We start from the raw sequence: 16,296 nt of genomic DNA, 5'->3' as shown, positions 1-16,296 counted from the left end.
TCACAACGCAGTTCGTGCTGCACCTCGGAGCAAGATTCGACGGCGGCAGGTGCCTACAAAATGTGCATTTCGCCCGCGCGCGGCCGCGACGACATCCGCCGAACCCTAAACCTATAACGTCTCGACGCGAGAGGAACGGCGTCGCAGGCACCCCATACGGTTGCCCTTTTTTGCCTTTCAAGGGAGCTGGCACGGCCTACACAGTTGACGATTCGTAATATGAGTGGCGGCGAGTCCAGTTCGTGCTTGTGAGACGGGTAGCACCAGAGGTAGCTGCTTCGGAACCCTAAACTAAGACACATACTCGCGGGGGGTTGTTCAGGTTATAGAGCTAGGTGAAAGCCTTCGTGCCATGAGCCGCTGACCGAAAACCGAGAAAACCAAAGTGTCGAAGACTGATAAGCATTAAGCAGCGCCTCGCAGACCTAGTGGTAGCGGACCGCCACTTTTGTACAGAATGCGTGTCCAGAATGGAGACTGAGAAAGGGTGTATCCCGAGTAGTCTGGCTTGGCCGCCTCTGGTTCAAAAACAGAGTCGAATTTGAGAGCAACCCCCCCTCCGGCCAAAAGCAATGAGACGATCTGGCTTTCGTTCGAGGAGAGAAGCAGGGCGTGTAACTGCAGTTTCTTCCTTCACACCCTGAGGCAACAGATTCAGCGGAAATTCTCAGTCATCCTGGTTATTGACGTCGATCTTGCGACTAGGAAACTCCTGCAACGCATCCAGGTCAAAGTTGGCTAGACCAAGCCAAGGAACGACACACCAACGAAAGCGACGGAGGAAAACCACCCGTCACCCTGAGCCTGGTGGATTTCTCCTTTGCAAGCGATTTCCGTGAGCAATTTATGTGTCTGTGCGATATCAGTTTTCTAATCATCTATCAGAATTGCACCATTCTTTCGTGTTTCCTGCGCCCGCTTGGACAGGTAACACAGCAAGCAATGCGGCATAGGCGCATGGGGAAGAGAGAGCCAGACTGGTGGACCAGACAGTGGAGAGCAAGAAACCTTTCTCTCGTGGATTGTACTCTAGAGAATCGAAGAACTTCTGGAGGGCAAGCGCGCTACGCTCTTTAGCCTGTTTCCTCTATGCCGGCTTGCCCCGAGCTTAGGACGTTTGCTTATTCTCTCTGCCCTGTTGTGGATGTATTTCAGGTTTGACAGACCATAGCTTGGAAGTGTTCGCGCCTGCGTTCCGCGGCCAACACCGGCCCCCTATAGCTTCCATATCCCGTTCGAGGTGGAGAAATCGCCTGTGACTCTGAGCTTTTATTCTACCCTCACGGAATAGAGGACGCCAGGAGCACCGTACACGTGCTCTATTAGTTTCAGTTACTTCCATATATTGGCATCAACCTTAGCATTAGCTCCGCCGGCATCACGTCTCGTGTGTATACCCGTCCTATCCACGCGGCCACCACTTCCGACACCTTTTGGCAAACGCATCCGACAACCAAACGTGCAGACAATGGCAACGTCAGGACTTGTTGAGTTTCTCAGTTACCCGGGGCCGTTGCTGCTGGTTGTCTTGTTTCTGGTGTGCCACCCGCTGGCCACGCTCCTCCGCTTTCTTTGGGCAGCACTGGCGGCCTTCTTATTGAGAGACTGCGACTTTGCCACCAAACTGCTCCCAGAGCGACGGGGTTACTGGAAGAACAAAGTCGCCTGGGTCACAGGTAGGGAAAGCCGGGGAGCGAGGGTGACCCACAAGAAAAGCTTACGCTTTCCTGCGTGCATCAGCGCATACGCCCCGCGCCACAACTTCACCCGCGTGAATATACAGGAAGATGCGTGCGTCCTTTGCGCCTATTAGGTTCCTTTCTCTGCGGTTTATGTATGCAAGCGTATCTAAACACGCACATTCGTGCACCATGGGCAGGCGAAGCTTTCACGGTTGACGAGGGCCGCTCGGGTAGGGGCCTGTCTAATTCCAGCCGTTCGCTGTTTCATTACAGAGGGGCACGGTGTTTCGCAGCTCCAACAGCATCCAATACCGAATGGCTGATCGTGCCAGGCAGGCGTCCTCCAACTTGTCTACACTCGAAAGTTTAGGAATTAAAGGGGAGCGAACTTCGGCCTGCTGTGTGCATGGCGGCAGCGGGTAGCACATAGTCGATCCCTGCCGCAAAAAACGTCTACGGATGCAGATGCATTCGTTCCGCAAATATTTTTGTCCCTCCGATTTTTATTCTGCAGGCGCCTCAAGTGGAATTGGCCTCAGTCTGTGTCGCATGCTCGCGAGCAGGCGGTGCTTCGTGATTCTGTCGAGCCGGAACGAAGGTGACTTGGTGAGAGCTCGAGATGATGCAATTGCGTACTGTCAAAGCTTGAACATCAGCCGTTCGGAAGACGACTTTTTGATCCTTCCGTTCGACATGAAGAAACCAGACTTATTTCCTCGTGTTGTGGACTACGCGAGAAGGTGGAAAGGCAAGCTCGACGTTCTCTTCAGCAACGCAGGTGAGCAACAAGCCAATCAGAATTTTAGAAACAGGCAAGCTCCCTCAGGTCTGCTTTCTAGTTTCCATTACCCGCCCTCTCCACCTATTCCCGACACCCTGCTCTTTCGTCACTTCCGTCTTGCCTGCCTCTTCTTTCTCTCTTCTGCTGCCATGGATGCCGCTGAGCTGTCCGCTTGTCGCGTTCGCCGCAGGTTTTTTCATGTCGTTTCTCTTCATTTCTGCCTTTCCCATTGTCGACTTGTCTGCGCGGCCTGGCAGTGGGCGTGCTACCACTGCTTCACGGCGTGTTGAAGTACCTAGTTGTTTTGGGATTTCACCCACGTATCTCATTTGCACTCATATAGTTCCTGCGAGACCCCCACGAGACATCGTAACTCCTCGTCCACTTGTGCGTTAAAGCTGAGACTGTCGGTCCTTAAAAGAAGCATTTTCTGACATGCGGAGGGCAAAATTCAACTGCTGGCGTATCGCCTTCGTCTTGCTTCGACTTTGCACGTCTCTTCTGCTGTCTCTCTCTGCTCCGTGGGATGATATCTCAGGTGTGGCGTGCCGCGGGGTTATGCTCCCGTCGACGGTCGACAACGAGGTTATGCAGGTGAACTTGCTCTCTCAGATGGCCTTCGTAAAGCTCGTGACGGCCCGCATGATTCAGCAGCAAAGCGGCCAAATCGTGTTTACGAACTCTATGAGCTCGCGCATCACACTCGGCGGCAGAACCGCGTACAGTGCGGCAAAAGGCGCCCTGCTGAACTTCGCCTATGGACTTTCGCGTACGTCATTGAGATCGTTGAGCGAGGCGAAAACGCGGATGCAGTGCTCATTACCCGTGGGTATAATGCACCTTTTCACGCACGAACCTAAAGGAAACTTGCTGCGTATCGACCGCGCAGCATCGCGTAAGTAGCAGGTGTCTGTGCTACCCCCGTCTCATGCGTCTTCCATGCGCTCGTATCTCAGGCTGAGGTTGCGTTTCCCGTTTGCTTCAGGCGAGTTACGAGGAATGGGGAGCCCCGTGCACGTCACGAGTGTGCTGCCTGGATACGTGAAGACATCGCTCTGTGATAGAGAGCTCTACGCGGACGGCTCGCTTCCGAAAGGCGCTCACATGGCTGAAGACATTCGAACAGGTGAGGAGAACAACGGATGGATCCCGTACGAACCCGTTTGCCTTCGCAAATTTACGCGACACAAGTCATGCTATGGTCCTGTCGCGGAGTGCAGCCTGTATAGAGTTTGCCGAGAAATCTGCAGTTCGGGAAGGCACTCTAGGACACTGCCTAGTGCTGGGGGGGGGAGGGGAGGGGGGGGGGGGGGGGGGAATGAGCAGGCTCCACGAGGACGTGCGCACACGACGCAACACCGCGCCTTCCAACACGTTTTTCTTGGAAGCTCTGGCACACTTATCGGGTTGCGACTGTCTTCTGGCACTGAGGTTTTGTCCCGTGCTTCACACACTTGCCACTGTCGGCGACTCCCTTTCAGTGCGTTGATTTGATGTGTGAGCTCTCCGTGACATGTGGGCGAGGATATGGCCACAGGGAAGGAGAGCTGTCTGTCTGTCTCGGCGGTTCGCTTCGTCCTTATCTGTGACTCCTCTTTTCTCAGTCACTGCGTGTCAAGTCGTGTTCAAGTCCCGTCTTTGAGCTGTTTGGTTCCCTGCCTCAGGCCTCTCTTCGGATCGTACAGCCGAGTTGATGCTGCGCGGGAGCTCGCGGCACCTCTCGGAGATCTGGGTCGGTAAGAACCCGGATCTGTTTTACATGTACGCGATGTACTACTTTCCGGATATTGCTAACCGTTTCGTGGACTTTGGTGCGACTTCCTACGCGCGAAGCATCGAACAAGAAATCCGCGAGCGCCGCTACGCCATTCGCAAAGCCGGCGGTGCCTCGGCTCTTGACAAGAAGCCCCAGGAGAGGGAAATGACAGTCCTGAAAAAGCGCAAGTCTTCTGGTGAGAAGGTGTCTTCGCCCTCCAGTGCGTCTGGGTATGCTTCGGCGTTTGGGCTTCCTTCGTTTCTCTCTGGAGAAAAAAAGGAAAGCACGAAGGGACGCGAACTTGCCGGCGCGGAAAAGGCTGAGAAGCGCGAGGCACCTCTCGGCGACCCCCATGGGAAAAGCCAGGATCTGGCAGCTTTCGCAAATCCTGGAAAAGGCTCGATCGAGCCCGGCGCAGGTGAAAACGCCACAGTCATGCCGGGAGGCCCGGGCGCAGTCGAGACAGTTGCAAACGCCATCTCCGACGCTGTGGCGCAGCTTGGAAAACTCGCATCGTTCGGCTCAGACACAACCCGCGGCGAGGACGAAGAAAACACCAACGGCGGCGAAGTCCGCCGAACGAGTTCTCTCGGAGAGGGCGCGAATGTCCCTGTCGTCGGCGGCATCACCGAGACCGCGAAACTCGGGGACGCACACGAGGCCGCAACACGAGCGCCTGAACACCGCGCGGAGCGAGAAAAACCACGGGCCGGTGTCGCGGCAACTGGGAAAGAAACAGAAGCTTAAACTCGGCACGAAAGTCATAGTGCTGTTTAAATGCTGATGGAACAAGGGCGATGCAGACTATATGCTACAGAACTGGCCTGAGAGGGACGCAGAGCACTGGAGCAAGACAGCAGCATTGAAAAAGTCTCGACTGCGAAAGGACGAGTGCCAGCTCGGGGCAGACCTGAGGTAGAGCTCTTGAGTAACAGTTACGGCTCTTTTGCATCTTGTCAACGAACAGGATCGCCAATTGATATGGCATTCACTCTTACGCACATATATAACTATATGTATATATGCCAGCACGAGAACCTTGCAAATACGTTGCGATTTGGCACTGCCTTCTATACTACAACCTTGGCGCGGGCCGTGCACGCCGGAGCGGGACGTGGTGTGGGCCATACTACTATATAAGCTCGTGATGCGTCACAGATGCTTGAGCGTGCGTACCATAGCTCAACCATGAGACCCTCGGATTTTTTTCGGCTACTCTTCGCATTCCCGATTCCGAATATGTCCCGTGTAGTTTCGTGCTGTGAACAGCTACTACTGCGTTTTGAAGCTGCAGCGCTTCACGCGGGCCTGAGTGCTATGTGAAATGGACTTGCTCTATTGATCTTTTGACGCAGAGTCCCGTGAAACGATTTGGCTACCACGAGTACAGAAGCGAGACTAGGCACTGAACACTAAGCCAGGTGCAAGGCTTGCCTACGGAGCTAGCACGCAGGCACTTCGATGGCGGTGCGTGCACGGGTGCAAAATTTTTATTGGCGCGACGGCGTCCTCTTCAGAAGGAACGCATGCTTCAGGGGGCAGAAGTGAAGTTCAGATGCGTGCTTCGGCAACCTCGCAACTAAACGGTAGCAGTTAAGGACGGAGCCAAAGTGAACAGCACTGCAGCGTGTCTCAGCCGAAAGCGGCAGTGCGCAAGCGATGTGGCTGTAGCATGTCGACCTTCTATGTGCTTTTGGTCTAAGCGGTGACGCTAGCGCAAATGGGTATGCGTTTCTGTCGTGCAGCTGCAATCAAAGGCAAAAAATGCCTACACTTGCGTTTTCATGCTCTCTGCCGCCAAGGTTACGACGCGGTGCGCGTAGAACTAAGCGGAACATGATTCGCGAAGTTGAGCTCTCTGCTCGTCGCGAGACTGAACAGCCAGAGTACGGTGATCTCTCGAATCCTGAAGGTAGCGACAGTGCGAAGAACAACCAGTGAAGCAGCTCTGCTCGCATCACGCGAGAGCCACTCTTTTTCTCTGAAATACAGCAACCGTGATCGTGAAAAAACGCAGACGGGAGTCTGCGGCTTCACCCCGTTCAGGAACCCCCCGTTTGGCCATGCACAGGTACACCTCAGGTCGACTTAAAATCCACAACCAAGAATCCACGGCGCCTCGTATGATTGCTCAAGTGACCAGGGAGCGTGCCGCAGCGCCCCAGAGAGTTCCACACTGCTCACTGAAGAAAGAGAAAGTCCTCGAGAGCGCAGAAAAACTCGACACGGAAGCAGACACGCGCATGCGAGCGCAGCGACACGTCGCCGTCCCGAGTGAAGAGAAGCGGACTGACACGCAAGCCACTATACAATCGATCATGCCTGTTCACTGTATCACCAAGGCGCCGCTCGAGACACTGAAGACCAGAACTCATGCTAGCTCGCGAACGGGATGTACGCGCACATGGCAACGTGCACCGCCGACATAAATGCTTTCCCCTGTCTCGATACACGAAATGGCGCTGCCTCCGCGTTGGCGGGGTTGACGCGTCCCTATTTTAGAAAAGCGGATACTCCACTCGGGACACACACCGACAGAAACCGTATCAGCTACCAGCTCTACCTTGCGCACACCCTTCACGCCTAGGCAGACATCTGCTTCGTCGCACGGATGCCACCACTCGATCTGACTTACTTTCTCCTCTTATCAGTATGCGGTCTCACTCACTTTCTCCTTTCGAACCCTTTGTTAGAAAGTGAATCACAAAATCAGAGTGCAAGTGGACGCCGCCTAAACAAATCCTGCGACGCTAATCAACCTTCCATCTACACCGACTGCAAACCACATTCCAGAAACTGTGCTCTCCCGTGTCCCTCAACCAAGCCCCTCCTCTCGATTCGGTCGGCGTCAACAGTTTCCGATAAAGCTGCGGAACAACCACGCACGCGAGCCTTTCGCCAACTCTTCGTGTATCGCCCCAACGGTGGATGCATAGCATCTTATACACGCAAAGACCAATAAAAACCCTAAAAGCACCCGCGGAGCGTCACTGCGACTCGCGGCCGAAGACGCGAGGCTCGCCGCGTCTCTATTCGGGGCCCTCGAGACAGAGCTGCAGGACACGCCGTGCACCACACGGAAAGAAAACAACATCGATACAGATATATATATATATATATATATACATACACGCACACTTGTATATACACATGCACGCGGGTAAGAGCAGCAGCCACAGGACGAAGGGATCTTCTGGAACACATACGTAGGCACATCTGAATACAACCCGGTTCTGAGTCCACTCACCTTCACAGCGAAAGGAAACTACTACTTCGACGCTAATCTGATCAGTAGCCTCGTTCTTGGAGGAGAGGGGCTTGCGGTCTACAGGGCTTCTCAAGCCATTCTCTGCACGTCGCTTACTTTGTAAAAAATCGTACGCGACGAGAAGAGACTCCAGGAGTTGTCAAAGACGAAGGCAACCGTTCCTTCCTGGTCTGCGTGCACAGCACCTTTCACTGGTCTGAGAGGGAAAAAAACACACATGGCGCACGGGGAAAAGCTACGCGACTGTCAGATTTCCTTCCAAATATCTCCGCAAACTCTACATATACAGACATATATGCTTCACATGCTTTTTGGGTAGTCCGTACATGCATACAGATATATGTCTAAATGTATATACATATATATATATATATATATGAGTCCTGGACTAGACGGGTAATGCAGCGGTAAGCTCCGACGCTTCTTCTGGCTTACTTGCTGCCCTCGTGCTTCTTCACGTCTAGCAGGACGCGCTCCTCTCCGCCGGCCTACAGTTGCGAGGGCAAATTCGCAAACACGTCATTCGGTCACACAGAAACGTACAGAGGCGCATACAGGCGCCGGCGGGGCTGGGGCGACACGGAGGCGTGCGGCATCCATCTACGCACACATATGCGTAGGAAGTCAGTTTATCTCTCGCACGTGAAGACGAGCCGTTTTCCGCAGTGAATGCATTTGCATGGAATGACGTCACTGTACTCTGCTGAGATTTCGCAGCTGGCCGCGCCGTGAAGGCGCCTTTCCGGAACGACACTCGCGCCGAGCGGTCTACAGGGAACGACCCCATTTGATCTCTTCCTTGCAGACGCAGCGCCTCCATCACGCCAGGGACTGTCGCTCGGCGTCGGAAGTCGCCGAACCGACTCACCGCGGGCTGCCACTTGATACGAAAAGCCACGTCGTGCTCCACAATGACCCACGCCCATGCGAGGCGATGGCCCGCGGGAACCTGCAGGAAAGAGACACGGTCGCAGCGGGTTTTTCAAAGCGCAAGCCGCACGCCTGCGAGGCGCAAGCACAACTTTTTCAACTCGCCTTCCTGAGGCGTTGGCTGCCCGCGTGAGTCTGCTCTGTCGCGCTTCCCTTTCCCCCAGCATGCACGCCTGAACCACTGTCGCTGCCCTCCTCACCTTGACCTCGAGACGCTCCTTCCGGCGCGCCCCGACGTGGAGCGTCAAAGGGTCGCCGCCCACGCGCGCAGACCTGTGCAGCAGAGAGAGACAGACCGCACTCCGACAGCTTTCCCCAGCGACGCCTGCTGACTCGGAGACAGCTCGCGCGCTCAGCGGACCCGAGGCTCCCTGCAGGGTTTAGGGCTCGCCTGCAGGGCCCCCGTCGAGGAGCCACCCATCCCCTCACAACGACAAGAATCTCCCCCCAGCCCCCCTACCAGCCACAATCTGGACGCGTCAAGAGCTCCCCGACCCTCCTTGCGCGCGGACCACTGACCCCCGCCAGCGCTAGTAATGACTGTAGCACCCCAGAAACTCATCTGTCCCCGGCGCGTGGTTTGTCTCGCTGCAGTGTCGCGTACGGCAAGCTGTTCTTGCACTGTGCGCGCGCGCCCGCGAGAGGAAATAGTCAGGCGGGCGCGCTGCGACTTACAGAATCTCGCTCTCCGTCAGCGTCGGCACGAGAGCGAGCGACGACTTGCAGGAGCCTCCGAGCGAAGGTGGCAGAGAAGCCGGATCGATGAACTCGCGCAAAACAGCTTCGTAGTCGCCTTCTACAGAGGCACACGACAAACAACGCGGCGCGAAGAACGTGCGTACACAAGCCGCACTCCAGCATGTGTGAGCGCACGCACCTAGCCGCGATGGAGCAAGATTCACGAGACGAATCGCTGAGCATGCACGCCCGACGGATGGCCGAGGTTTCCCCATTTCAAGGAACGCATCAGAGCGGGATCGAACAGAGTCTATCTCCCCGCGCGTGTGGCGGAGACCTTGCAGCTGATCACACACTCAACGCGAATGGTGCGCGTTCCCGAAAACGGCGACAGGGCCACGCGATGATTCAGGTTTCGAGACGCATGCGCAGCCGCTCGAAGTTTTAGCGGACAAATGCTTCCGGGTGTGGGCCTGCCTTCTGATGAGAAGCGCGCGAACGAGAAAACGCAGAAAGCCGTCGAACCGACCGCATCTGACCGCAGTGGCCTTCTAGGGGATGCATGCCTCGACGCTGCGAACTTCAATCTGCCCCGAGGAGCGTCTCACGATGCGTTTTCCTCTGCGATGCTTCGCGCACGCTCACCCAGCAGATGGATTTTCGAGATAGTCCTCGGATTCAGCCAGCCTTGGAGCGTGCTCCAGACCACGCTGAAGAGTCGCGGAGTGTTGATAAAAAAGATGTGCCCGACCGACTCAGGGTAGTTCTCATTCGAAATGCAAATGAGATGCCGGAGCAGGCTGTAAAAAACACATGCATACAAACACGTGTATATCGATATGTACGCTATATCGCATAGCGTGGAGGAAGCCAAGGAGTCCCCAGACGTAAATACATTCACACATATATGTATCTATAAATGTGCTCATGCGTAGACATCCATACGCTGGGAGCTAGCCACGGGACTCTCACGGTGTCGGCGGCCTTCGCGACACACCCACGCAGAGAGAACGCGCGGGATGGCGAGAAAGCCGGATTCTTAGATAGACAAAAACACTCCACTCACGAGGGAATACAGAGACGTGCTGGTACATGCAGAGGGCACAAGCATCCACCTGAACGCGTAAATTGGCTGCAAAGGAGACTACCCGATGGTGCGGCGGTTGATGGACTTCGCAGAGAAACCTTGGAGGTCGAGGATGAACGTCGCCGTGACCAAGCGTCCCGTTTCGCGCGACAATCTGCTAACACTCAGAACGCGCAAAAACACAAAAAGCTGTGTGCCCTCAAGTCGTCTTGAGTCTCGTAAATGGCCCAGAGTGAAGCAGGACACAATGAGGAGGAACCGTGCATCCCCGTTCGGCTCGGCGGACGCGCGTGCCGTAACTACTGAGCTTGCCTCCTCGGCACAAGGACTCGCGAACACGCCTACGCATTGCTAAGCACACACATGCAGACACCCCTTCCACCTCCATCTAGATCCTTCAAAGCAGACAAACATATATATATATATATCGGCTCAGATCACACGGACACAGGCAGGCAGATGGAACATAAAGATATATTTCCGCGATTCGGCTAGAGAGTAGGCGCGCAACCACGCGCAGAATTGTCGCCAGGCGACTCAGTGCCTTGCGAAGGAGGCACGGAAGCAAAGCAAGGAGAAATAGCTAAGACCGGAAATCTCCAGGGACGGGGCCGAGCATCACCAAGCCCAACGCACAGGAGGGCATTGACGCACCGGTCCAAGAGAACATTTCGGAACTCCAGCTGATACCACTGCCACCTAAAGAAAAGCTCCTCGGGAATGTCTTCAAAGAGCCGCCGCTCATCCAACACACCTGCAACACAAAAACGAGGAAGCCGCACGACATCATCTGCAGCGAAAGGAAGGAAGCATAACGCGGGTCAAATGAATACGCTTACAAATGCAGCCATTTTAGTGTTTCGGTGACAACTTTGACGCACTGGAGAGGTCGCCTACGAAGCAGAGGGATGCACACAAGCGAGAAGACGGATCAACGAAGAGAGAACGAGGAGGCGAGGAGAAACGAAATACTCAAGACAGAGTCCGCGGCCCGAGGATACCCCAAGCATCAGAGCTGAAAGCTGGATGGAGTTCGAGCCTTTTCCTCGCTCCGCCTCCCCAGTGGGCGACAGAGAAGCGAGACAGCACCCAGGCAAGAGTCCCTGCTTCCACCCCTGGAGACAGCCACCTTGTGCGAGCTGACGCATGGAGAAACAGAGGAATCAGAAACACGCGCACCTGGTCGCTCCACCGTGATGATGCTCCCCGCCTTGTCGAACAGAATGCGGGGCGAGTGCGTCGACCGAGCCCAGGGCAGCCGGCGCGCGGGCGGCGCGGAGTATGCAGAACCGCGAGCGGACTCGCATCCTCCAGAGAGTGGAAAGGCAGCCGGGGAGGAGCCCACGGCGCACGCCTCGGCGTGCTCCGCTCCGGTCGCCCGGCGCTTTGCATTCCTCGCGTCTGTCGCTGCATGTCCCGCGGCGTCCGAAGAACTCCCCGCTCTCCTCTCAGCGTAGCCGCTTTCTAAGTCGACGCCGTTCGTCAACGGAGCCGTTTCACTTGGAGCCGTGCCAGCGTGAGCCGTCTCGCCGCAGGCTCTTGCTCTCCCACAGTGTTCGGGTCGGTTCGAGTCGTTGACTTCCTCTCCCTCGCCCTGTTCGCCTGAGTCTGTGCGGAGAAGAGGATTATTCGGGAAATTCCGAGACACCACCGCATGACCCGGGGCGCGCTCGGGAGCCAGCGGCAGGACCATTTCTCGCTGAAAAGAGCAAAGCAGACGGAAGCGCGCACAACGAGACTGGGATACAGAAGGAAACATGAGCAGAGGGGATAGTGGGACGCGAGGAACAAGGAAAGAAATACAAGAAATCCCGCTTGGATCGCCGCACGCCCCCACGCCAGGGCCCCCGGCCGCGTGTGCGCAGGAAGATGTGCACATGGACGCATGCAGAGGGATAGCGTCTTGGGGGTTCCGGCTTAGCCTAAATCTGGGCACGAGCACCTCGTATTGCACGCATGCAGAGGCTCACGGAACGAAACCCAGCCACACGCGAATAGAGACACCGAAAGCAGATCAAACGGACTGCGCACGGAGTAATCCGTGACCTACCAGAATGAAGTTTCGCATCGTTGTGTCGATTCGCTGCTGGACGCGCCAGCTGACGTGGCGCCTGTAGGCCTCCGCAGCTTGCTGGACGTCGAATCCATATCCCTGGAGGAAGCGCAGGAGCCGGTAGCTGCCTGCGAGCTCTTCGGTTTCCAGCGCAGACGCCAACCCGTCGACAGAGCCGTGAGATGCCTTCTCTCCGCCCCCCTCCCGATCTCGGCTTTCACCAGAAGACGATATCTTCTCTATCTCGCATGCGAACGCGAAGCCATTCTGCGCGCGTGCGGCCGTGGCGGCCGCCAGCGAGGTGGAAAGCACGACTTCTCCGCAAGTCTCCGCTTCGGCCTGCTCTCCTTCGGAGCCCGAAGAGCCGTTCCGCGAGGGCGACGGCAGCTCGCTCAGGGCCTCTTGCCGAATCTGGTGCGCGACTTCCACAAACTGGTAAAACGCGGCAACCATCTCTGATGCGGGGTTGCCTTGGAGGAAGCAAGGCGGAGGCGGTTCGCGGAACGAGACAGGACCAGACGCCACTCGTTCGGCGTCGCCCCCCTCGCCAGCCGAAGGGCGTGGAGAGCTCCACTCTGCACTGGCTTTCCCGACACATTTGGTGAGAGGCTGCGAGGGAACAGACGGGTGCGACGCCGCAGCCGGCGACTGCGGCGGGCTGTTGGTCGCGGCTGCCCACACGCGATGCGACGGCGAGAGATAGACGGAGGAGGAAGAGGAGGCGCAAGAGGAAGCCTGGAAAGAACGCAGATCAGGCGCAGACGGCGACGAAGGGAAAGGGGGCCCGCTCCCCCCCAGGTCGAGAAGACTCTCGCGCTCGTCGAAGACTGGGGTGGGTGGCGACGACTCGCTAAGCTCTAGACGCGAGAGATCGAGGGTGACCGACACAAACGGCTCCGTTTTGAAGGACAGCGTCCTGCGGCCAGGCGCAGCCAGACCGCACGCCGCACGGGAGGCTCTCCGCGACAACGGCGCGTCCTCAGGAAGAGGCGACGCCCTCGCGTCGTCTCGGCGCTCGCGTGTGTCTAGGGGACGCGGCCCCACCTTCGCGCGGTGCGTATTGTCTTCACTGGATGCGTGCGCACCGCCTCGTTCGCCAGTCTGCAGAGGCGCACACGAACAGCTCAGTGGGCTGTGGAAGGGGCAGTGGAGCGACAAGCCCCCGTCTTCGTCGTCGGTGGCGGACGCTGAAGTCGACAGTCGCGGCGTTCCCCCAGAACGAGGCGCGTGTGGAGGCCTTGGCAGAGAGATGCGAGAAGAGCCAAAGGCAGAGCAAGACGAGGAATGATCTGAGAGAAAGCCGTCAGCCGAGCGTCCTGTCTCGAGCGAGTCTATCCAAGAGGCGACGCGCTGCGAAGACGCTTCTGCCGTCCCTGCAGCGCATTCTCCATCCACGAAAGCAGCCAGGGGCCACCGTCTCACCCACGAGAACCCACTGCTCAGGCTTTGTCTCCAATCGAATCTGGGCTTCGATGTCGCCTTCTGAGCGCGACCCCTGGTCGAGCCGAGAGACAAGAGCAACCCTAAGACAGAGGAGCCCTGGCCCTTCCCCGACTGTGCGTTGCCCTCCGTCTGACCCTCCGGATTTCCACGCAGTGGAGGTGGGTCCGTGCTTCTGCAGCGCCGCTGCCTGTTGTGCAGAGCTCGCCGGCGGCGAAGCTGGAGCTCCCTCTGGCGGGCCCCTGCCTCAGCCAGGAGCTTCTCAGCCCTTTCGCGGTTCTCAACGGCGCGAATCGAGTCACACATGCGGGAAGTAGGCGGCTCGGGCTGCAAACACTTGTGAAGCCCCTTCAAAAACCGCCCGCCAGGAAACTCGCCGTCCCCCGTTTGCTGCTCCGCGGGCAGCGGCATGGTGAACGACGATCGCAGGACACGGGAGACAGGATCACCGCAGCAGACACCGCGCCCGCAACGCTAGGCGCAGCAACGAGAACGAGACATGCCTAGCTGGCAGATACCTTCGAAAGAGGGGACGAGAAAAGGGACCTCGATGGTCGCTCATTCTGGTGCCTCCTGGACGAAGGGGGAACCCGCGTGCTGGCTGAAGGCGTGCGACGATCGACGGAAGAAGGAACGATCCAAGAGCCCTCATCCTCGCCAAGCGACGACCACGGAGCAATGATCGCAGATCCTCGAAGGAAAAAGCAACGGAAAATTTCGATAGTGTTCCGCTTTTCATGCACTGGGATAAAGCGACGCGGACGCGCTACCACGGGCGGGAGAAAAGGATGGCAGACAAGCGAGGCTGGTGGACTACGTAGGGGCGGCGCGCGAGAAGGCCCGTAATCCTGACAGAACAGAAGGTAAACCGAGCAGGATGTCAATCTGCATCAGCGTCTTGGACACGAGCCTTACGTCGAGGCGGGTTTCGCGAGTAAAAAATGCGTGAAGCTCCATCCAGTTATCCGCAGCGAGCGCACCGTAGAGGCACTCTTGCTTCTTTACGCAGCAAGCCGTGGCAAGCTGCCATGCCAGTCCCTTCCCGTCCAGCGACGGCTCTGTACTACACTTTCTTTTCTACTCATTATCTTCTCGTTCTTCAGAAAGGCAATACAGGAGCGCTTTATAGGGGAAAATGAAGCCAGCCGATTGCCTACGTAGGCCAGTTGGCGAGACATTCCGGGTGTCCCGGTCTCCGCTGCCTGCGGAAGAGTTCACATGGGCTCCCTGCAACTCTTCTTAGTGGCATACGCTTGATACTGCACTAGCACACCACAGTTGATTCGTGGCCCAAAACCCAACAAATCGTTTCTGGCAAGAAATTAGTGGCACCCAGCCACCGGTGAACTAGAGTACTGCACTTTTTCACGTATATCCGTATGCGGAAGACAGCTGGATGGAAGTTCCCCCGCCGTGGCACAGGAAACAAAACAGCAGGATGCTCGCCAGATGTCGACAATGAGGAGTAGGACTATTGGTGTCTGTAGTCCGTAAGCAGCAGCACTGTTGAGGACACCCATGTAGGGGCGTATGGCGCGTCCAGTACAACGATCTGGTGGGAATACTCTTGTGGGCTAACACTTCTACCAGCTCAGCATCCCACGCGTAGCACGGCACACAACGCGAGAGGGGGCAGGAGGAGCGAGCTAGACGAAGGACTTGTCATGAGCATGAAACTGGTAATACCGGCTGTTCCATGATGGTAATTGTGTTGTTAATCAACTGTGCCGGATGAGTCGGCTCCCCCCGGTATGTTGTGGGTGATTCAGCGATAGAAGGCCCTTTTCCATCATGTGACAGCCAGAAGTAGTCACATGGCATCTATTCGGTAAACAAAATGGACACCAGAAAGGCGGAAAACCGTCCTCACCATTTCCCTCGGTGTCCCTATCGCAGGAATCTGCGCAGAGACTTGCCTTCATCTGCAAACGTTGTCGTCATCGTTCACGAACGGTCTAGAATATCTTCAGAGACTCTCACGTGGACGTCAATTGATATGGCATGCCGCAGTGACAAGCAAGTGTTGCTGAAAATAAGGCTCTTGCTGCAACAAAAATGCTAGTTGTTAGCTTGTTCGTTTCGAATTTCACCTTCGGCATCCGATTGAGGGTCCCCCAGCTGCGAATTCCGGCTAGCCGGACTATCCCCACATTGCACGTGCAGGACTTGCCTCTGATGATTCGAGCAGAACTGGCAGGGCCATGTCGCTGTGTGAGATCGCTGGTGCGTGGCGTCAGACAGGTCTTTTTCTCTTTCTCCGCTTGCACTCTCGGCTGTCGAATTTGAAATGTTTCTTTTTCCGTGTTCAGTTTGGATCCTGTATTGGGCAGACTCTAGAGGAAGAGGCCCTGTTCGGGAGCGGTGCCCGCTCCAGCCACTGCTCTACAGACGCTCACGGAATTATGGTTTTGCCTCACTTTGCCACTACGTGCCCATTTAGCAGGTGTTTGATAACGCTCCACATTCCATGCGAGAAGCTTCAGCGAACACCGCTCGTATGTAACACGGCTTTACACCGCCGTGCATGAGCACACAAGCACGAGACAAGCAACGAGGCAACGATTATTATTTTTCTATGAACCGGAGGTACGCATACTGCAACCGCAGTCTGAATGCATCCA

The 16,296-nt window shown here is 56.5% G+C and overlaps 2 protein-coding genes across 2 annotated transcripts; one reads left to right on the top strand and one right to left on the bottom strand.

Annotated features, from left to right (window-relative positions):
- Positions 1-1,468: 1,468 nt before the first annotated feature.
- On the top strand, positions 1,469-4,966 carry BESB_052600 (oxidoreductase, short chain dehydrogenase/reductase family protein; the record flags this gene model as incomplete). The annotated part of the gene is made up of 5 exons (XM_029363695.1): positions 1,469-1,676; positions 2,197-2,460; positions 3,002-3,232; positions 3,449-3,589; positions 4,128-4,966. 5 exons carry the CDS (start codon positions 1,469-1,471, stop codon positions 4,964-4,966), a joined length of 1,683 nt encoding a protein of 560 aa, XP_029219618.1.
- Positions 4,967-7,556: 2,590 nt separating this feature from the next.
- BESB_052590 (uncharacterized protein) lies at positions 7,557-14,086 on the bottom strand (the record flags this gene model as incomplete). The annotated part of the gene is made up of 10 exons (XM_029363694.1): positions 7,557-7,683; positions 7,923-7,975; positions 8,356-8,436; positions 8,618-8,690; positions 9,093-9,213; positions 9,741-9,895; positions 10,244-10,336; positions 10,837-10,936; positions 11,362-11,881; positions 12,233-14,086. 10 exons carry the CDS (start codon positions 14,084-14,086, stop codon positions 7,557-7,559), a joined length of 3,177 nt encoding a protein of 1,058 aa, XP_029219617.1.
- Positions 14,087-16,296: the final 2,210 nt, after the last annotated feature.

This window comes from Besnoitia besnoiti, chromosome IV (assembly GCF_002563875.1).
Source record: "Besnoitia besnoiti strain Bb-Ger1 chromosome IV, whole genome shotgun sequence".
NCBI lineage: Eukaryota > Apicomplexa > Conoidasida > Eucoccidiorida > Sarcocystidae > Besnoitia > Besnoitia besnoiti.
The sequence above is the reverse complement of the archived record's forward strand: the minus strand, read 5'-3'. Positions and strand labels throughout refer to the sequence as shown.